The sequence below is a fragment of the Malus sylvestris genome, chromosome 5 (assembly GCF_916048215.2).
Source record: "Malus sylvestris chromosome 5, drMalSylv7.2, whole genome shotgun sequence".
Classification (NCBI taxonomy): Eukaryota; Viridiplantae; Streptophyta; class Magnoliopsida; order Rosales; family Rosaceae; genus Malus; species Malus sylvestris.
Genome location: NC_062264.1, coordinates 19,970,189 through 19,987,523, shown reverse-complemented (window position 1 = coordinate 19,987,523; position 17,335 = coordinate 19,970,189). Strand labels below are relative to the sequence as shown.

General features: G+C 39.0%; 1 protein-coding gene across 1 annotated transcript; it reads right to left on the bottom strand.

The window, feature by feature from the left end:
• Positions 1-11,287: 11,287 nt before the first annotated feature.
• Positions 11,288-14,024, bottom strand: LOC126624645 (transcription factor bHLH84-like). Its single transcript, XM_050293727.1, has 5 exons — positions 13,392-14,024; positions 12,986-13,231; positions 12,618-12,683; positions 11,711-11,776; positions 11,288-11,588 (listed from the first exon to the last, which is right to left on the bottom strand). The coding sequence occupies exons 1-5, from the start codon at positions 13,980-13,982 to the stop codon at positions 11,508-11,510; spliced, it is 1,050 nt and encodes a 349-aa protein (XP_050149684.1). The 5' UTR covers positions 13,983-14,024; the 3' UTR covers positions 11,288-11,507.
• Between the last annotated feature and the right edge of the window lie 3,311 nt (positions 14,025-17,335).

Below are 17,335 nucleotides of genomic sequence, written 5' to 3'. Positions count from 1 at the left end.
GTAGCCTACTCTCATGGCCCAGCTTGCTCCAGATGAGCAGCCCACTCCCATGGTCCAGCCTGCTCCCACCGAGCAGCCCACTTTCGTAGCCCAGCCTGTTCTCATGGCCCAACCTGCTCTCGTGGCCCAGCTTGCTCCCGACGGGTAGCCGATTCCCATGGTCTAGCCTGCTCCTGCCGAGCAGCCCACTGTCGCAGCCCAACCTGCTCTCATGGCCCAGTCTGCTCCCGCGGCCCAGTCTGCTCCCGTGGATTTCCAAGCAGCCCAAGTTGGCCCAAGACTATCTCAACTATCCTGACCTACCATCGAGCCGGGGGCATTCTCACCACATTTTTTCGCGGATTTGACATGTCCCAACTCAAATCTCTCGCCCGGAGTTTACCACCCTTCCACTGTTTAAGGAGGCGCATTCCTTCCAAGCTCTTCCAATCCAAATGGCGAATAACATTTGTCTCGACAAGTCATAGAGTTGATGAGTGCCCTTGCACAACAGACAACCTTGGTGAATCAACTTTTGCAACGCATCGGGATCCAACGTGCCCCGGACGAGGTATCTCGAAGTAGGACAAGGGTAGACGAACCTTTCCAGCAGCGTCCCGGCAAGCAGCCACTCGACCAGCCACGAGCCGAGCGTTCGGGCAGTGTACATTCCCGATTGGGCCCACGAGATAGCGTATACTCCCTTCGTAGGGCGCGAATGAGCTTGCACTCTCGACTAGGCCCACGGATGAGTATACATTCATGGTTGGGGTCACACTTCGATAGTCAACATGAGCAACCTTCTAGGGTAAAGTGTTCATTTGCGACTAAGCCTGTAAGGAGCATCATCCACCTCACATCGGAGTAGGCAGCACTACGAACGGAGAGAATCAGTCACTCAATCCAACTCAAGTTCAACCAGCAGTCTGCGAAGAACTCGCTCGCCTGCTAGGAACGCACCACATGCACTGCATCTGCGGTATAGACGAGCCAAACACATGGAAGAGTAGCCTAGACCAGCAAGTCGTGGCTGGAGACAGCCGAGAGCTCCGATACCCCAACAAAGGCAAATTCAGGAAGAAGTAGAGAAACTTTTGACCAAGCGATTGCATGATTTCCAACGCAACGAGGTCACCGACGAGGCACTGCGACGGAACATGACTAACATAAGCAAGTCACCTTTCACGGACGAGATCGAGCAGGCAGAGCCTTCACGCGAATTCAGCATGCCACATTTCACATTTTTCAAAGGGGATGAAGACCCGGAGAGACACTTAAAACGCTACCGAAACGCAATGATCCTTTATCGAAACAACGATGATCTTATGTGCAAGATATTCGCCACCATTCTACAAGGCGAGGCGCAAGATTGGTTATACACCCTGCCGCCACAATCCATCCGAAATTTCTACAAACTTTCTTTGGTTTTCACCAAAGAATATTCATCCTATCGCTCAATCAAAAAGAAGTCTGACCATTTGTTCGACGTCAAGAAGAACCCAAAGGAGTCGCTTCGCGACTATGTGAGGAGGTTCAAAGTAGAGAAGGCAAAAATAGTCAGATGCAATGACTCGATAGCTAGAGCAGCCTTCCAAAAAGAACTTCCAGCAAACCACCCACTGTTCGAAAAACTGATAATGAAAGAAGATCTAACTCTGGCAGACTCTTTCGCTCTGGCAAAGAAACATGCACTTTAGGACGAAGTTCACCGATGCCCATTTAAGGCAAATCCAAGCGATCTTGAATATGAAATTCCCTACTACTCTGAAGGAGATTCAAAGTCTGATTGGATGAGTAGTCGCATATGAAGCAGAAATAAGCTCTACCATCATACGAGAAGAGCTGGGGGCCCGACTACCTATATTCCACAGTTTAAAAGCTCTCATCGATGCTTTCAGTTGTATTCCACAGTTTAAAAGCTCTCATTGATGTTATCAGAAATTCAAAAGCTAACTTTGGCAATAGTTGTTATAACCTCAAAGCTCAAGTTTTACCTTCAAACGCACGCAGTCATCATCATGATGCACTATTCCACCGAATCCTGACGAACGCAACAACTAGGCCCAAAAGACACGCCAAAGGTAGACGAACACCGAAAGGAACACTCAAAAGCAAGTTTTGTCCTCGTCGCCCCAGAAGATTTTACATAAAAGCAACATGTACCGGCAATTGAGCACTACCTTCTGCTGCGCGTCATACGGCCCTAGCCAACCTTTGCTCCATTATTCAGCTTTAGAGTGGCCCAATACCAGAAATTGAGCATTTCCTGTTACATGTAACATGGCCCCAGCCCCACGGCTCCCTACTGCGCTTTCACACCTAGCCTTGACCACGCAATAAAGCGGTCCAACGGCGCCCCAAAGGCAACCGAGCACACTTTAGCTGCACCTGCTCCCTTAATGGAGATTTCTGGCATTTGCATATCGATGACGTAATACCTAGAGAAAGTACGCAAGCAGCTTGAGGCATTTCAGACTTAAACTCTCACTCAAGTTCCTTGGGCAGACAACGCCCATGCAGACGTACTAGCCGGCCTAGGCTCCGCACTCGATCACCAACTCAAAACGCTCTATTCGGTGGAATATCTTGACAAGCCAAGCATAGAGATGGAGCCAGCAGCCTAAGTGTCATAGCATTCTCATCCAAAGATCCCACACCGGACCACATATCCGCTGCCTAATGCCTCCTGACGATTTGAAAGTTCTAAGATCAATCCATGAAGGTGTATATGGAAACCACTCCAGAGGCCAATCCTTAGCATAAAAGGCTCTTAACGCATGCTACTATTGGCCTACCATGCACCAAGATGCTAAGGAGTTAGTACAAAAGTGCCTTAAGAATATGGTATCTAGCAGCACATGTCCATGCCAAGATATCCTCAAGGCAATAGGCAGGCCGAAGTATCCAACAAGACGATCCTCGACTGCCTCAAAAAATCACTCACCAGCAAGAAGGGAAAATGGCTAAACGAACTCCTCGGATATCTATGGGCATATCGCACCACCAAAAGATGAACAACCGAACAATAAGGAGATGGCCACAAGTTTAGATCTAGCAAAGGAGAAGTGTGAGCAGACCATCGCTTGAATCATAGCCTACTAGCAGCAACTCTTCCCCAGCTACAACAAAAGGGCCAAGATCCGGCAGTTTCAACCCAAAGATCTAGTCCTAAAAAAAGCCTTCATCACTGCCCACAGAGAAGGCTTCAAAAAGATGGATCCCATCTAGGAAGGTCCGTATAAGATCAGCAGAGTATATGGCAAGAGTAATTACGCCCTCGCCACCATGAAACGGCAAAAATATTGAAAAGCAGTGGATGGCCTACAATCTGAAGAAGTACCATGTGTGACCTCCCGCTACAGCAAAACCCGAAGACTCAATAAGCTCGACGGGCACCACCTCACAAGCCAAAGACTATCCAGTTGTTATGCAGTTTCTACCTTACAGCTAAGTTCTCGTTCGTTTTACTCGTTTTTTAACAAGGAATTCAAAAGTAATCACAACTTGGCTCGGCTACATGCTTACAATAATTGATCACTCCTGCACTTCAAAAGAAGACTGCGCCCTACTTAGGGACTCATCGCAGGAATTGTGCTCCCCGAGGGACCAACTATGCTCTCCACTGCCGAGATGCTACGTAGTCAATAAGCTTCACTTTACCAAGCGCGAAACAACCTACACCAAGTCCTAAAGTATTGTGATATTTGCTACGCAACCTACGGAATTGTAGAAAGTCAAGTTAACAGCCTAGTGGTTACGCGGACTTGTCTGCTTCTGTAAGTAAGGCATCCGGCTACCAACCCTATGGCTAACAACTTTGCAAAGTTCTACACCAACACCTACGGCTGCATAGGCTACGCGGGCTTGTCTGCTTATAAAAAAACAGCATGCCTGCCACTGGTTTATCAAGTCTAAAGGTTCGGGCATGAACAAAAAAAATGAAGATGAAGAAAAGTGAAGGAAAACATGTTTATAAACAACTAGCAAAGGACGAAGGAGTTTAAGCAAAACAAGAGCTACAAGAAAAAACAAATAAAATTCTAAAGGCTACCTAGAAGACTATTGCAGCTTGGACATCCCACGACTACTCGGTCGCCACACCTTCAGCAGCTGCGACGCTCTTAGCAGTGGTATCATCCGGCGCTTCACCCTCGGCTGCCCCAGCCTGGGCACTAACTTCTCCAACTACTTCACCAATAGAAGCCTCAAAAGTAAAATCAAGCAAGTCTTCCGGAGGAATAGAGAAGGTCTCACAACCCCGAACCCAGCCTTTTCACCTTTCAGCTGCTCATCCTCCTCGAGCAGACCAACATGGATGCTCTGCAGCTCATCCACTTCCTTCTTCAGACTTTTGTTGATCTTCAGTACACCTTGAAGTTCCAACACTTAGGGTTCAAGCCTATCGACGATTCTTTTGAAGTGGATCACTTAATTATAAGCAACAATCAACTTTTCATCCTTTGCATAAGCAGCGAAACAAAACTTAGAAACTGTAAACTCAAGATCTTGAATCTGAGGTATGTAACATCCAATCTCCTTCTCTGCACTTTCATGCTTAACTTGGATCGCGTCAAGCCTAGTCTTCAAGTCAACGATCTTTTGGCGAGCGGTCTCAAGCTGCAAAGAAGTGGGGGCAGAAATATTAGACCCCTTTAAAGCAACGAGCTCAGAATCTGCCATAGTATTTGCCATCTCCTTAGCAGCCTTGCTATATCTGCATCATAGCAAACAGAGCAGTCCTTCTATATTTGGTCGTATGCTTCGTAAACGAGCTTGGGCAAACACCTTTCTGACGCCATCAACAAACTTGGCACAAGCGTCCATGTTTTCAAGAGATCTAGTTTCAAAAGCACATAGATCTCAGCAGCCTCCCTAGAAGCAGGCTTAGTGGATTTCTCACAGCTGCCTACGCGAGCATTCTCTTCATTCCCAGCAGGCGAATCAGTCTCAGCAGCATAAGGAATTGGCCTTGGCGCCACTTTAGCAACAAAGTCCACCTTATCACTCTTCATAATAGCAAGCCTCTTCAAAGGTAAACCGGACTTAGCTCCCAACAGACGTCTTGGTACAAAATTCGGCACTAGGGGCATGACAGGACCTTTGTGCCGAACAATCCTATCAGCAATCGTACTAGCCATTCTTGACATGGCAGGCGCCACATGCTCAGATCTAGCAGCCTTATTTTTTGTCCCTTTGGAAAAAGTCAAGTCAATCACAAGCCTGGAGGCAGTCAACGAACCCGTGCGAGCGATAGAAGTCTTTGGTTTTTTCTCAGCCGACATCTCTTGAGCAGGCAGGGAAGATCCTTTTTCCCACCTTCACTTGCAGCAGGATCCACAACAGTGATTGGACGAGCCAATGCATCCGCCTTGATCCTATTCACCTCCTATTTTGGGAGCAGCCCACGTTTCTCCTAACGAATAGAGTTAAAGTAGCCAACGCCATTCGTGGTACCTAGCAAGGGAGTTCAACCGAACATTCCAACAGCTCATGAGGCTCGCAACCTCTTCATTTCTCTCAATCATCGGGCTAGCTCGCGTGTCCAAAAGCCTAAAAGGACATGAGCCATGTGACTCGCCTAGTACTGCGCCCCAGCGCCACAATCCGCTGCCCCAGCCACACAAGCTGCCCTTGGTTCTAGCCAAGTCGAGCAGCTTAAAATAGTGGTCTCTGCCATAATACCTCATCGGCTCATGCCGAGCCGACTCTTGGCCCATGCCAGCCGACGTGCCGCACCACCCCGACGGCTGCCCCGCAGTAGCACCATCCAACAAGAAGACAAGGAAAACTAATTTTTTTCTTACCTCAGTGTGGCATGAAAAAGATGAAGAAAGCAACGAAAGACGGTCCTTTGCACGGGCAAGATGTAAAAGATTGCTAAAGGAGGGGGAACAAATATCCTCTAAGCTATCTCTCTCTTGTATGGTAGAATAAATCGCTCTCCAAAGTTGATTTAATAACCCACTTAAGGTGGACTTAAATAGGCTTTGAGAGAAATTTATTTCCCTTTCCTATAAGGATCTAATTTCATATTAAAGAGAGAATCTACATCAAAATAGGAAGCAGTCCTAAGTTTCCTAAAGCAAAAAGATCTCTACACCTGCTGCCTTTTTCTGCGAGCAGCCCAACAGATGTGGGGGCATTTGTGGAGCCAAAAATATTCACAAGGCAACACGTGGATTTTTGACATAAGAAGACAAAACTACCATTTGGGCATACCGGGATTCCCACGCGCAAGCAGCAGGCAATTATCCTTCAGCCAAGTCAAAAGTGCCCAAAATAGGTATCAACTTCAAACCTAATTTATTCATATATTTCCTATTTCATTATTTAGCTAATCAATTAGCTAAATATTATACCTATTCCATAATTCCTAAAACATTCCTTCTAAAATAATGATAATTAGCTAATTATTCCCTTAATTAGCGTTTAGACCATTCACTTTACCCTAACTCCCACAAAAAGGCTGGCCATCTTTCATCCTTCTACCTTTTTTCCCTTGTATGACAAATAATTAGCCAAGTTAATTAGGGAGTTATTGGCTAATTATTTTGTAACTCCTAATTAAACCCAAAAAACCCTAGCCACCTCCTATCCCTATAAATATACTTCCATTCTCACCAAAAAGAGGAGAAAAAATTCCAACACTTTGGCAAAAATCCCAAAATTCTCTAAACACTCTTTCTCTCTAAATTCTAACTTTGGCATCGGAGGTTTTTTGGGCAAAGCCCCCCCCCATTCATCGTGGGCATGTGAGGCTCTTGGCCTTAACCTAAGGTGTTAATTGTTTTGTAGGTGCAAAATTGTCCAAGATCAAGGGGGAAGAAATTTGCATCCACAATATCAATTGTAAGAAATCGGTTATGGCTATTAATATTGTAAAACAAATGTAGCTGCAAATTCTCTGTCAAATATTGGACACAGATTGCTGATTATATGTTCATAGATAACTTTTTTTTTTTTTGCTCTCTTTATTCGAAAACTATGTTTTCTTTTTTCCTTTTTAGTTACTAGGAAGGTGAAAGGGAGAAGAGGGGATATATATGGTGGCAAGAATTCGCCGTCTTCAGTCCTAACGAATTTGTACCTACAATCTTACGAGGGCTCATTCAAGACTTGTACTACTACTTAACAAAAAAAATAAAAGAACTTTTGTTTTGCCTCATCAGGATAGATACAATACATTTTTTTTAACCATGGAAGGACTCACATCCAATCAACAAAAAAGATAACACTGCTGAGAAGTTAGAGAACTACCGTAAAGGCTCACCACAAGAAAAAAGAGCGCACCACTCACTAATGATCTTGAGTCGACATAGAAGCACTGGTATGAATCGTCTCTAATAAATGTCTAGCTCTTTCCACATGATCATTTTTCATGCTTACAAATCACAAGAAACACAAAAACCACCACCTCAATTCTAAACAACAGTCACCACTCAAAGATTTGAACTTGAGACATAATCCATAGACGTTGTAAAGGCTCTCGATCGTGACATAGCGAGAGAGAGACCACAAAATTTTTAAAGCAAACGATCAATCGCAACCAAAGGATGAAAATGGTTAGAAGATAGGAGAAGCAAGGAGGGGAAGAAAGGAAAAACCCAAGAGGGATTCGCGCCACTGACTCCAAGGCCAAAGACAAAGGTTGACGACATAGGGTTTCTTCTATGTTTTTCTCTCTTTAGATTAGGATCATATGATTCTAGGACATTATCCTCATGCAGAGCCAATCTTGAGATTTTGGAGGCCCTGTGCAGGACTCAAACGGGGGCCCTTACATGGTTTAAAATTTTGATTGCTACATTTTCTTTTATAGTTTATATTTTTTTTAATTATGGATTGATATAAAGAAAAAAACAACATGAAGCATAATGTGGTGGTATGCACCTATCTGAAATCCTATACTTTTTTGTTCAAAACTCCTTAATTTTTAAATACAAAAAACATGGAGTGATGGCTATGTAGTTATCGTATCACCGTACAAATACCATAATCATAACCATTAATGATCTTTATTAGCATCTAGTGTTCATCTCATAAAAAATTTGAGTTAAACGAATCACTGGTTATGATATTGATAGCATCTTACAATGAAATGTTATTTTTTATTGCATTTTTGCTCACGCTCTAAAGCAAGGATTATTCTCACAACCCCCCATCCCCTCCCCCCTCACCTCTCAGTTGGTTGCCGTTAGATTAGTTGAAAATTCAAGATTCGAGATTCGTGTCTCTAATGGTAGGTATGAGCAAAGTTGTATTATAATTTTCTTTTGATATAGGGAATTGTTATTGGTACTTCAAAAATCTCATTGTACACTTCAAACTTTCTATATTTAAAAAAAAAAAAAAAAACACTTGTGAGGAGTGTAGAATGATATTTTTGGAGTGCCAATAACACTTCCCTTGATATATAGATGACTAAAGTCTTCAAATGGATGAAACTTATAATTTGATAACTTTTAAAAGGTGATCAAAAGAATAAACGATTCTTATTATTACATGTATTCTATTAAATGCTGTCATATAAGGAAGGAGCTTTTAAAGATTATATTTTTAAACTTTTAAGAGTTTTAATTTATTATGATATTACTAATTGTAGATTTATTCGCAAAAGTTATGTTATATAATGAAAGAAATGTTTTTTTTTTTGGAACAAACAATGAAAGAAATTAAACTACAAATATTCAATAAAAGAAACAAATAGTCTAGCTTAAAAAAAGGGGAACTTTTACAAAAACCTCCCGATACTGTTCACTTTAATGAAAAACCACATTTTTACACTAAAAAGTCAATCCTAGTACTATTCATTTTACCCTTGATTTTGTCCTTATCGTTAAAACTCAAAGTTTTCAAGCCATTTTCATTAGTTTTTCTTAAAAAATAATAAAAAAAGGCCCAACATGGTTACCCAGACAATGCCCAATAGGAAAGAAATCAAAATTAATAAACATGAGCAAGTGTGGAGTCGAACCCGTGAACAAGTAAATGACAGTACCGCTGATTAACAACTCTGCCAAGAAAGCACTGTGATCATGATCACGCTTTTAGAATTTGGGGCCCTATGCGGTCGCACACTTTGCACCCTCTCAGGGCAGGCCACCTCATGGATCTGTTAAGAATAATACAGTCTAGTGATCATTTGATTAGAAAATCATTAATTTTAGGGTAAATTACATAGTAGCCCTTTAGGTTTGAGGTCTATTACAACTCCATACAATATCTTTAAAACATTTCACTTTCATACCTTACGTACTATTTTATTTCAAAATAATACCTCCGTTACATTTTCCATCCATTGATCCGTTAAGAGTTGATGTGGCTGCCACATTTGTGCTGATGTAGCTGCCGTGTGGCAAAAAACAATTATAATATTAACCCTATTTAAAAACAAAAAAACAAAAAAAAACAAAAAAAACAAAAAAAAAACCAAACCCAGAAATCGTCTTCCCCATCCCCATCCCCAGTCGCATTCACTTCTTCTCCGTCCCTTCATCTATAAGCCTACAGAACCTTAATTTCCCCCCAAATCTCATGCAAAAGTCACAATATCCTTATTCCACAATATCCACACCCCTTCAAACCTCACGTACTATTTTATTTCAAAATAATACATCCGTTACATTTTTCATCTATTGATCTGTTAAGCGCTGACGTGGCTGCCACATTTGTGCCACGTGGCTGCCAAATGTGTGCCATGTGGCAAAAAAAACAATTTTTTTTTTTAACTTGAATCTTCTAAATAAATTTTTTAAAAAAAACAAAAACAAAAGCTAAAACACACCTCCTCGTAACCCCCCACTTTGTCTTCCCTCCCTCCCTCCCCCACCTAACCCGCAACCCAGAAGAAGAAGAACAAGAACAAGAAGAAAACAAAAAAAAAACAAACAAACAAACAAACTCATCTTCATCTTCCCTGACCCCCCCTTCCTTGCAACCCACCCCTTTCTTCCCCCTCCCATCTTCCCCAAACCCACATCACCCATCCTCCACGTCCTCCTCCGCTCCCACCCGTGCACCTACCCTCCGCACCCACCCTCTTCCCTCCTCTACACACCCCACTCCTTAAATCCACATCTATTGGGGAAGACGGGATCTGGGTTACAGGGAAAAAGATATGGTTTTTTTTTTTCTTTTCTAGGTTGCAGGTAGTGGGTGCGGAGGAGGATGTGGAGGATAGGTACACGATGGGTTTGCAGAAGATGGGAGGGAGAAGAAAGGGGTGGGTTGCAGGGAAGGGGGGTGAAGGAAGATATAGATGGGTTTTTTTTTTTTTTTTAGGTTGCACATGTTGGGCTCAGGTGGGGGGGGGGGGAATGGGTGCGGAGGAGGATGTGGAGGGTGGGAATGGTTTTGTTTTGGGTTGCAAGGAGGGACGACGGATGGGGAAGATGATGAAGGGGATGAGTTTCTGCAGGCGCCCGGGGGGGGAGGGGGGTGGGTGGGGTGGGGTGATGGGATCTGGGTTTTCTAAGTTTTTTTTTGTTGTTGTTGAAGATTTAGGTTTTTAAAAAGAAATTAAAAATTATTTTTTTTGCCACGTGGCATAAATGTGACAGTCACGTCAACGCTTAATGGATCAATAGATAGAAAATGTAACGGATTTATTATTTTGAAATAAAATAGTACGTGAGCTATGAAAGTGAAATGTTTTAAAAATATTGTATAGGGTTGTAATAGACCTCAAACCTAAGAGACTAATATGTAATTTACCCTTAATTTTATGTTAATCAAAAAACACCATTTTATAATTTTTTTTTTAACCATAAGGACCAAATCCAATATTGAATCAGCTCAGCAAGGTTTTTTTTAACCAAAAAGATAAAATCCAATATTAAGAAGCCCAAACTGTTTTTGGTTATCGTTTGGGCATGTTGTTTTGTTTTTTGTACTTATGATTAAAAAAAATCCATTGGGTGTTTTTTCTTCATTAAGATTCTGTTTTGTATCTAAGGTCTTTTAGAGTAAAACTACCTATTTCAATTTCTATATGTCATATTTTTTAATTTTGCAAATAAATGTTTCATTTTTGTTAGTAAAACAGTAAATCTTGAAACTTAACAGCATTAAGGCGTTAAAAAAATATATATCAAATATCTGGCAGAAAAATGGAAGTTCGAAATTTGAAGAGCAATTTTCAGTTTTATACAAAAACTACAAAATAAATACTGGACCTCAAACGCAGGGTAAAACCTCTTAACAATTTGAGTTGTAAGCTGCGAGAACAATGCTTAAGAGTGGATCAGATTACATGTGAAACACATATATGAGTTTAAGATAATATCAAACTAACACAGGGCCTCTTACAGACTACATCCATCGTCACCAATATGAGTTGTATAATTCGCATATTCATCTGCAATCTAGGTATTCAACAAGGGCCCTTTGTAATGCTGAAATCAAATATTATTGGCAGATGCTAGTTTATTTATTACTTTTTTTGTGCCCTTATTTCCATGGCCAAAAGACTTTGTAGTCTGTTCTATCAAAATAGCAGATCGACGTCCTACTACATCCTATGAGTTTCATCAAGAATTTAAGTCGATCCCAATGTTCATTCCATTGTACGCGATAGGAGCAAACATCCACATATCATCCGAGCTTAGGAGCTGCAAAATAGAGACCGAAAAAAACAATATTATTATATCATCAAATCAAAACTTCTGTTTAGATTTAAACTTGAACGTGGATATATATTTCATTATTTCAGTTCTCTTTCTTTTGGTATTACCTTTATCTGAAGCTGTAAGAACTTCACATACTGGATAGCCTCCTCAAGCATTGTGCTGAGATCAACCTGCATTGTCCACAAAAAAAAATATAGGGATACTTTGGATGCGGTCCCTAGTTATGAATAGTCTTTGACTGAAACCTTGTTGGTTTTCAATTTTTGATCCAAGTCCCTGAAATTAATTGATAATTTATTTCTATGTACGTTACTATATTTTTTAAATTAAAAATTAAAATTTATAGTTGTTTATAGTAATGAGATTTTAAATAAAAAACCATAATTTGTGAGATTAAAAATATTAAAATATAAATATACTATTGTGTGTGTGTGTGTAAACATGGGTACATTCATAAAAAATAACCAAAAAATTATTGTATCAAAACATGGGTACATTCTTCAAAATGGGTACATTCTTCAAAATGGGTACATTTAGCAAAAATAAAAATGGGTACAAATAAATAAAAAAATATGGGTACAATACAAATAAAACTTTAAAAAATATGGGCACAAAAAGAAATTAATATATGGGTACAAATTAAAACTGAAAGGAAAATTGGTACAAATTAAAAAAGGGTTGCAAATTAAAAATGGGTACAAACTAAAAATAAAAATATATGATAAAAAATTTAGCCATAAATATAAATATACTAATTGTAATATTTTTAATATTAAATGAATATATTTAGAAATAAAAAATATTTTTATTATTGAAATAATTAATGATATTATTAATACAAAGGACCTTGATCAAAAATTGAAAAGTAATAAGGTTTTAATCAATAGAGTAGTAAAAATAAGGATGAAAACCTAATTACTCCAAAAATATATATAGGAGAACTTAGTTACATGGGCTCTTAAATAATTACACCAACTCTTATATTATTAGAGTTTATATGCTGACAATTACCTTTGTTCCATTTGGTACAAGGTTCTGCAAAATTCTTAGCCTCGCGTTTATTTTTTCTCTTCTTTTCTGCAGGATATGCATAGAAACTTGATCAGTTTTATCTGTACTACTAGGCGCTTCATCCATACTAACATTGTCGTCAACCACAACATATGAAATGTCAACTATACCCCTATTGGAAAAAACAACTTTAATACAATGAACTAAGGGTTATACAGTGATTTTCCATTCAAGAATTATACATTTTCTACTTTCAAGACTTTCAACATCCTCATTCCTCTAGTATTGATCAATAGAAATCTCTTTTTTCAAGAAATTGGTAAATATATACTTCAGAGTACAGTACTCTGAGTACTTTATGGACTTACCTTCGCATATATGCTTTGGGAATCAGTTGCCGATCCCCTACTGGCTTTTGTCCCTTTTGGACTCAAGATTGAAGTACTCACGCCTCTACTCAGATCGTGATGAGAACCATTAATGGAGTCATCGTCCCCTGAGCAGCAACTGCTTGAGCTCCGCCCTTTGGTGCTTACATCATTATCTTCAATGTCTCCGCTTGAGACCGCCTTTTGGCCCTTCTTCGCCTTCACATTCCTCTGATTCTTTAGCACCTACAAAATTTAGTCATTTACTTATGATTGGAGATGCTCACAAATTCTCATTTTTTCAAGTTAAAAAAATACGACAAAAAAAAAAAAAAAAAAAAAAAAGCATCACCAATTAAGTGCATGAAAGAGAGATTAATTAAAGCTTGATCTTGTGTATACTTACATCTACTGAACTGCAAGGCCTTTTCTTAGAATTTTCGGAAACCATAACTTCATTTTCCATTGCAGGTTCCCGTATTGCCATCTCATGATCAGACTCCCTATTAAGCTGCAGAAGCTTTTCATAAATAGCAGCTCCCGGCTGGTTTTCAATATTGACATTGCTCAGTTCTTGGTGATGATCCATGCCATATTCTTCGCCTTGAGTGGGAAACAAGTTGGTAGCATTGTCGTCCCATGGACGAAATGCTTCGGAGTTGTGGTAACTTGTTTCCACAATACGGTTAGGATTACCAATGCAGTCGTTTGTTTCATCATTGTTCATAATATAAGTACTACTCCCATTTGAAAGGTAAAGATTAGCCATTTCTGAAGAATATTGTGAACCTTGATAAATGCCTTCCATGTTAGATGTTGAAAAATCATAGCTAGGACAAATTGCAAATGGGATTGCTGAGCTTGAAGCCTCATTCATCTCATTTGTGACAGAACAGTTACCGATCAACTGGGACATGAACTCCGCCTCCTCATCGGAGGAGTACATTGCACCAAGTGAACTCCATCGACCATTTGCAATAGCTGCTGCAGATTCCATGTATGCTAAATGTATAGAGGAAGTCTTTTTTTTATTCTTTTGCTTTAGTGCTAATAATTGTGAAGGAAGCTAGACTTGTTTGGTGCTCTGGACGAAGGAGATTGGGGCACATTTATAGACAGGAGTAGCCAACTCAGTTTGAATTCCAAATAGAATTTCCCTTATTAATTCTTAATTATCAATCATTAACATGAAATAGTATATAAGCTTTAAACAACGGCATGGGGCCTTGTACAGCTAAAAAATATTTGCAATTTCATTATCAATGTTCTATAATCTTTCAATATTTTTTAATGTCGACCAATATTTTTTAGGCCTAATTGGATGATTAATACCCATAGTGATAGGGTAGTTGAAAAATTGTCCATGTGGTGAAAAAAATAGGATTTAAGTTCCTGTGGTGAAGTCTATTACGATTTATACCCAAAATTGAAAATTTTGTCCACTTTCCCTCACATGTAAGCTTCACGTGCTAACAATTAACGAAGAACTCGTTTTAGCCTCGTATATTTGGCTCACATGCTAATAATTAATGAATTAATGAAGACGGCGAAATTTTCAATTTTGGCCTAAATCCTAACAGACTTTCCCACCGAGGCTTAAATTATAATTTTTTCACCACATGTGCTATCTTTCGACTACTCTATTACCACGGGACTATTAATCCAATTAAACCTTTTTTTTTTTTATAAAGCCTACATCAATATATATATATTCCCCTTTTTTTGTCAAATACATCAATGTTTTTTAAAGATTAGCAATTTCTGAAGTTCTATGGAAATTATTTTGAATTAAATATTGGTCGACGTTAAAAAATATTGAATGGAAAAACCGAAATCGATCGAGATCGAATTGAGCTACATCAATATATAAAATGTGAGTTGTGGATATTCCTCTGACATTCTTAATGTTCTATATATGGCTTCGTACAAGTCATAGGGTCGGATGGTTTAATCCCACGTCCTAAAGTCACAACAATTAAAAATACAAATATAAGTTGTGGCATCATATAAATGAAGACGGTATCATTGATAAAGATCTCAATCCTATACATTTAAAGTTCAGGTAAAGATCTTTAGGTCAATATATACCCTTCTTTGTCTGGTTTAACCCTTTTCTTTTTAAGTTTAATACCCTAAACCTTATTATGACTGTCCATTTTGATCTTGTTTCAGTGGTGGCATTGCGTACAAACGATTCAGCGGCATAGGGTCCCAAATTTCAAAGGTAAATGACTGCATTCTGCGGTCAAAACGCTTCGCCTGGCAGAGATTGTGAATGAGAATGGGCTTCCCATGGTTGTGTTGTGCACGTACTCGTCTAGCCTTCGACTTTTAAGTTTTTCGATTATGAGTCTCTCTGTGGAATGGAGTCAAATTCTTGACCAATGGTGTAATTAACATGTAATTTTTTTGGTGCAAATTTACATACAATTTTTTTGGTGTTATACCATGTTAGAGATTCACATGTAAAGGTGTAAATTTTAAAATGTACATTTTTGCTCAAAAACCAAACCAAAACCGTTTGAAACCGTACTGAACCGAACCAAATGGTTTGGTTTCACTTCGGTTTTGGCTTCAAAACACACCGAACCACACGGCAAAAAGTTTCGATTTTGGTTGTAGTTTCACTCAAAATAGCACCGAACCGAACTGTGCTCACCCCTACGAGGATATTGGGTCATAGTTATTCTTCTAGGGGCGGTTGTCCAGATGCCATGTACTTGGAGTCGCACACTAAAATAAAGGTTTCTTTCTCCAAAGCAGTGAACAACTGTGAAGTTGATTAGTAAGAGAACCTTAAAAAAGAATAAAAACGATCGAATAAACATTGCAGAAGTGTGTAAAGTCAAACTTAATTACTTAAAAAATGTAAAGACTAACGGAAGTCAACTATTGTTTATATGGAGAAAATAAACTTTAGTAATATTAAACCAGAAAGCTTAATTTAATAACAGTTAGTCCCCATGATTTGAAAGAATCGTAATAGGAGAAAAACCCTAAAGTCAACTAATTAAATATCTAATAACAGTATGTCCCATACAAAAATCATTAGAAAATAGAGTTGAGAAACAGCTATGTCAACTTAAAATTGTATTATACAAGGAAACTTAAAATTGTATATGGCACGGTTAGAAAAAGAAAAAAAAATTTATATGGCGCCAAAAGAAACTTGGAACTTAAGAGGTCAACCAATTTAATAATAGATCCCATATACCAATAAAAACTATTAGAAATAAATCACTCGAGAACTTTAAAGTCCACTTCTTTATCTTCAAGTCAGCTCTGCCCCAAGGAGGGGAAACCAAACAGAGAAAATGAAATAGATCCGAGTCTTGACTAAACCTTCGCGATAAATTTCTATAAATAACAATTTGTAACTCAGTTGGATTAAGAATATTATGTTCACATGAGGTCCCAAGTTTAATTCACCTACTCCAAACTAAAAGAATGTTGCTCAGTAAATTTAGCAGTGTTTGTATTAATGTATTTATAAGACTTTACAAAGAATGTTGCTCAACAAATTTAGCAGTGTTTGTATTAATGTATTTATAAGACTTTACAAATAGAATTTGGATGAAGAAATAACTTTTCAAAACAAACAGATAATACAAACAAACTATACAAAGCGTAACAAACTATATATAATGTGAACAATGTCAGGTGCCTTGGCATTTATCAATTGATTGGGCAAATTATTGTACCATTCTTTCTTCCATGCATATTTAGTTTTCTGACATTTATCATGAAGGAAATTAGGTGGCGGATTGTTTAGCAAACTTTGGTGTTGATTATGTTGGGATTCATTGGTGGGAATCTTGTCCGCCATGTGCAAAGTCGGCTTTTGTTTATGATCTTTCAAGGCTTCCAAATTTTCGTTTCACTTAAGAGTTGTCTTAATTCATTTTTGTTTCTAATAGTTTCTACATTTTGTTAGGGTAAGGCTTCATGTATGTGGATACAAATTTCCGCCTTCTTCTCCTTTGACGAAAATGCACCTGCAAAATAATAACACCTAAGATTATGGCCAAGAGTCTCACGCGCCCACGATAAATTGGGGGAGGGGGGCTTTGACCGAAGAATCTCCGATGCCAAAGTTAGAATTTTAAAGAGAAAGTATTCAGGGATTTTTAGGGAGATTGGACTTAGCTTTTTGGAGAAAAATGGGACTATATATAGGGGTGTGGCTGGCCCTATTCCCGGCCCTATTTGGAGAAATAAGGACCGGCCACTTTTGGTGTTTTTTTTTTAATATAATTGCAAGATATTATGTCAAATAATATCTTGCAATTAATTTGGTAATTAATCCCAATTAGAGAATTGGGAGTTACCTTCTGAGCAAGGATTTAATGA

What these genes read in the sequence shown, in the direction of transcription:
- LOC126624645 (XM_050293727.1), bottom strand. Translation starts at nt 13,982, where the DNA reads ATGGAATCTGCAGCAGCTATTGCAAATGGTCGATGGAGTTCACTTGGT. An exon ending in GGCCTTGCAGTTCAGTAGAT is followed by an intron (nt 13,232 to 13,391) that starts GTAAGTATACAC and finishes TAAATTTTGTAG; the next exon opens with GTGCTAAAGAATCAGAGGAA. An exon ending in CCCAAAGCATATATGCGAAG is followed by an intron (nt 12,684 to 12,985) that starts GTAAGTCCATAA and finishes CATATCCTGCAG; the next exon opens with AAAAGAAGAGAAAAAATAAA.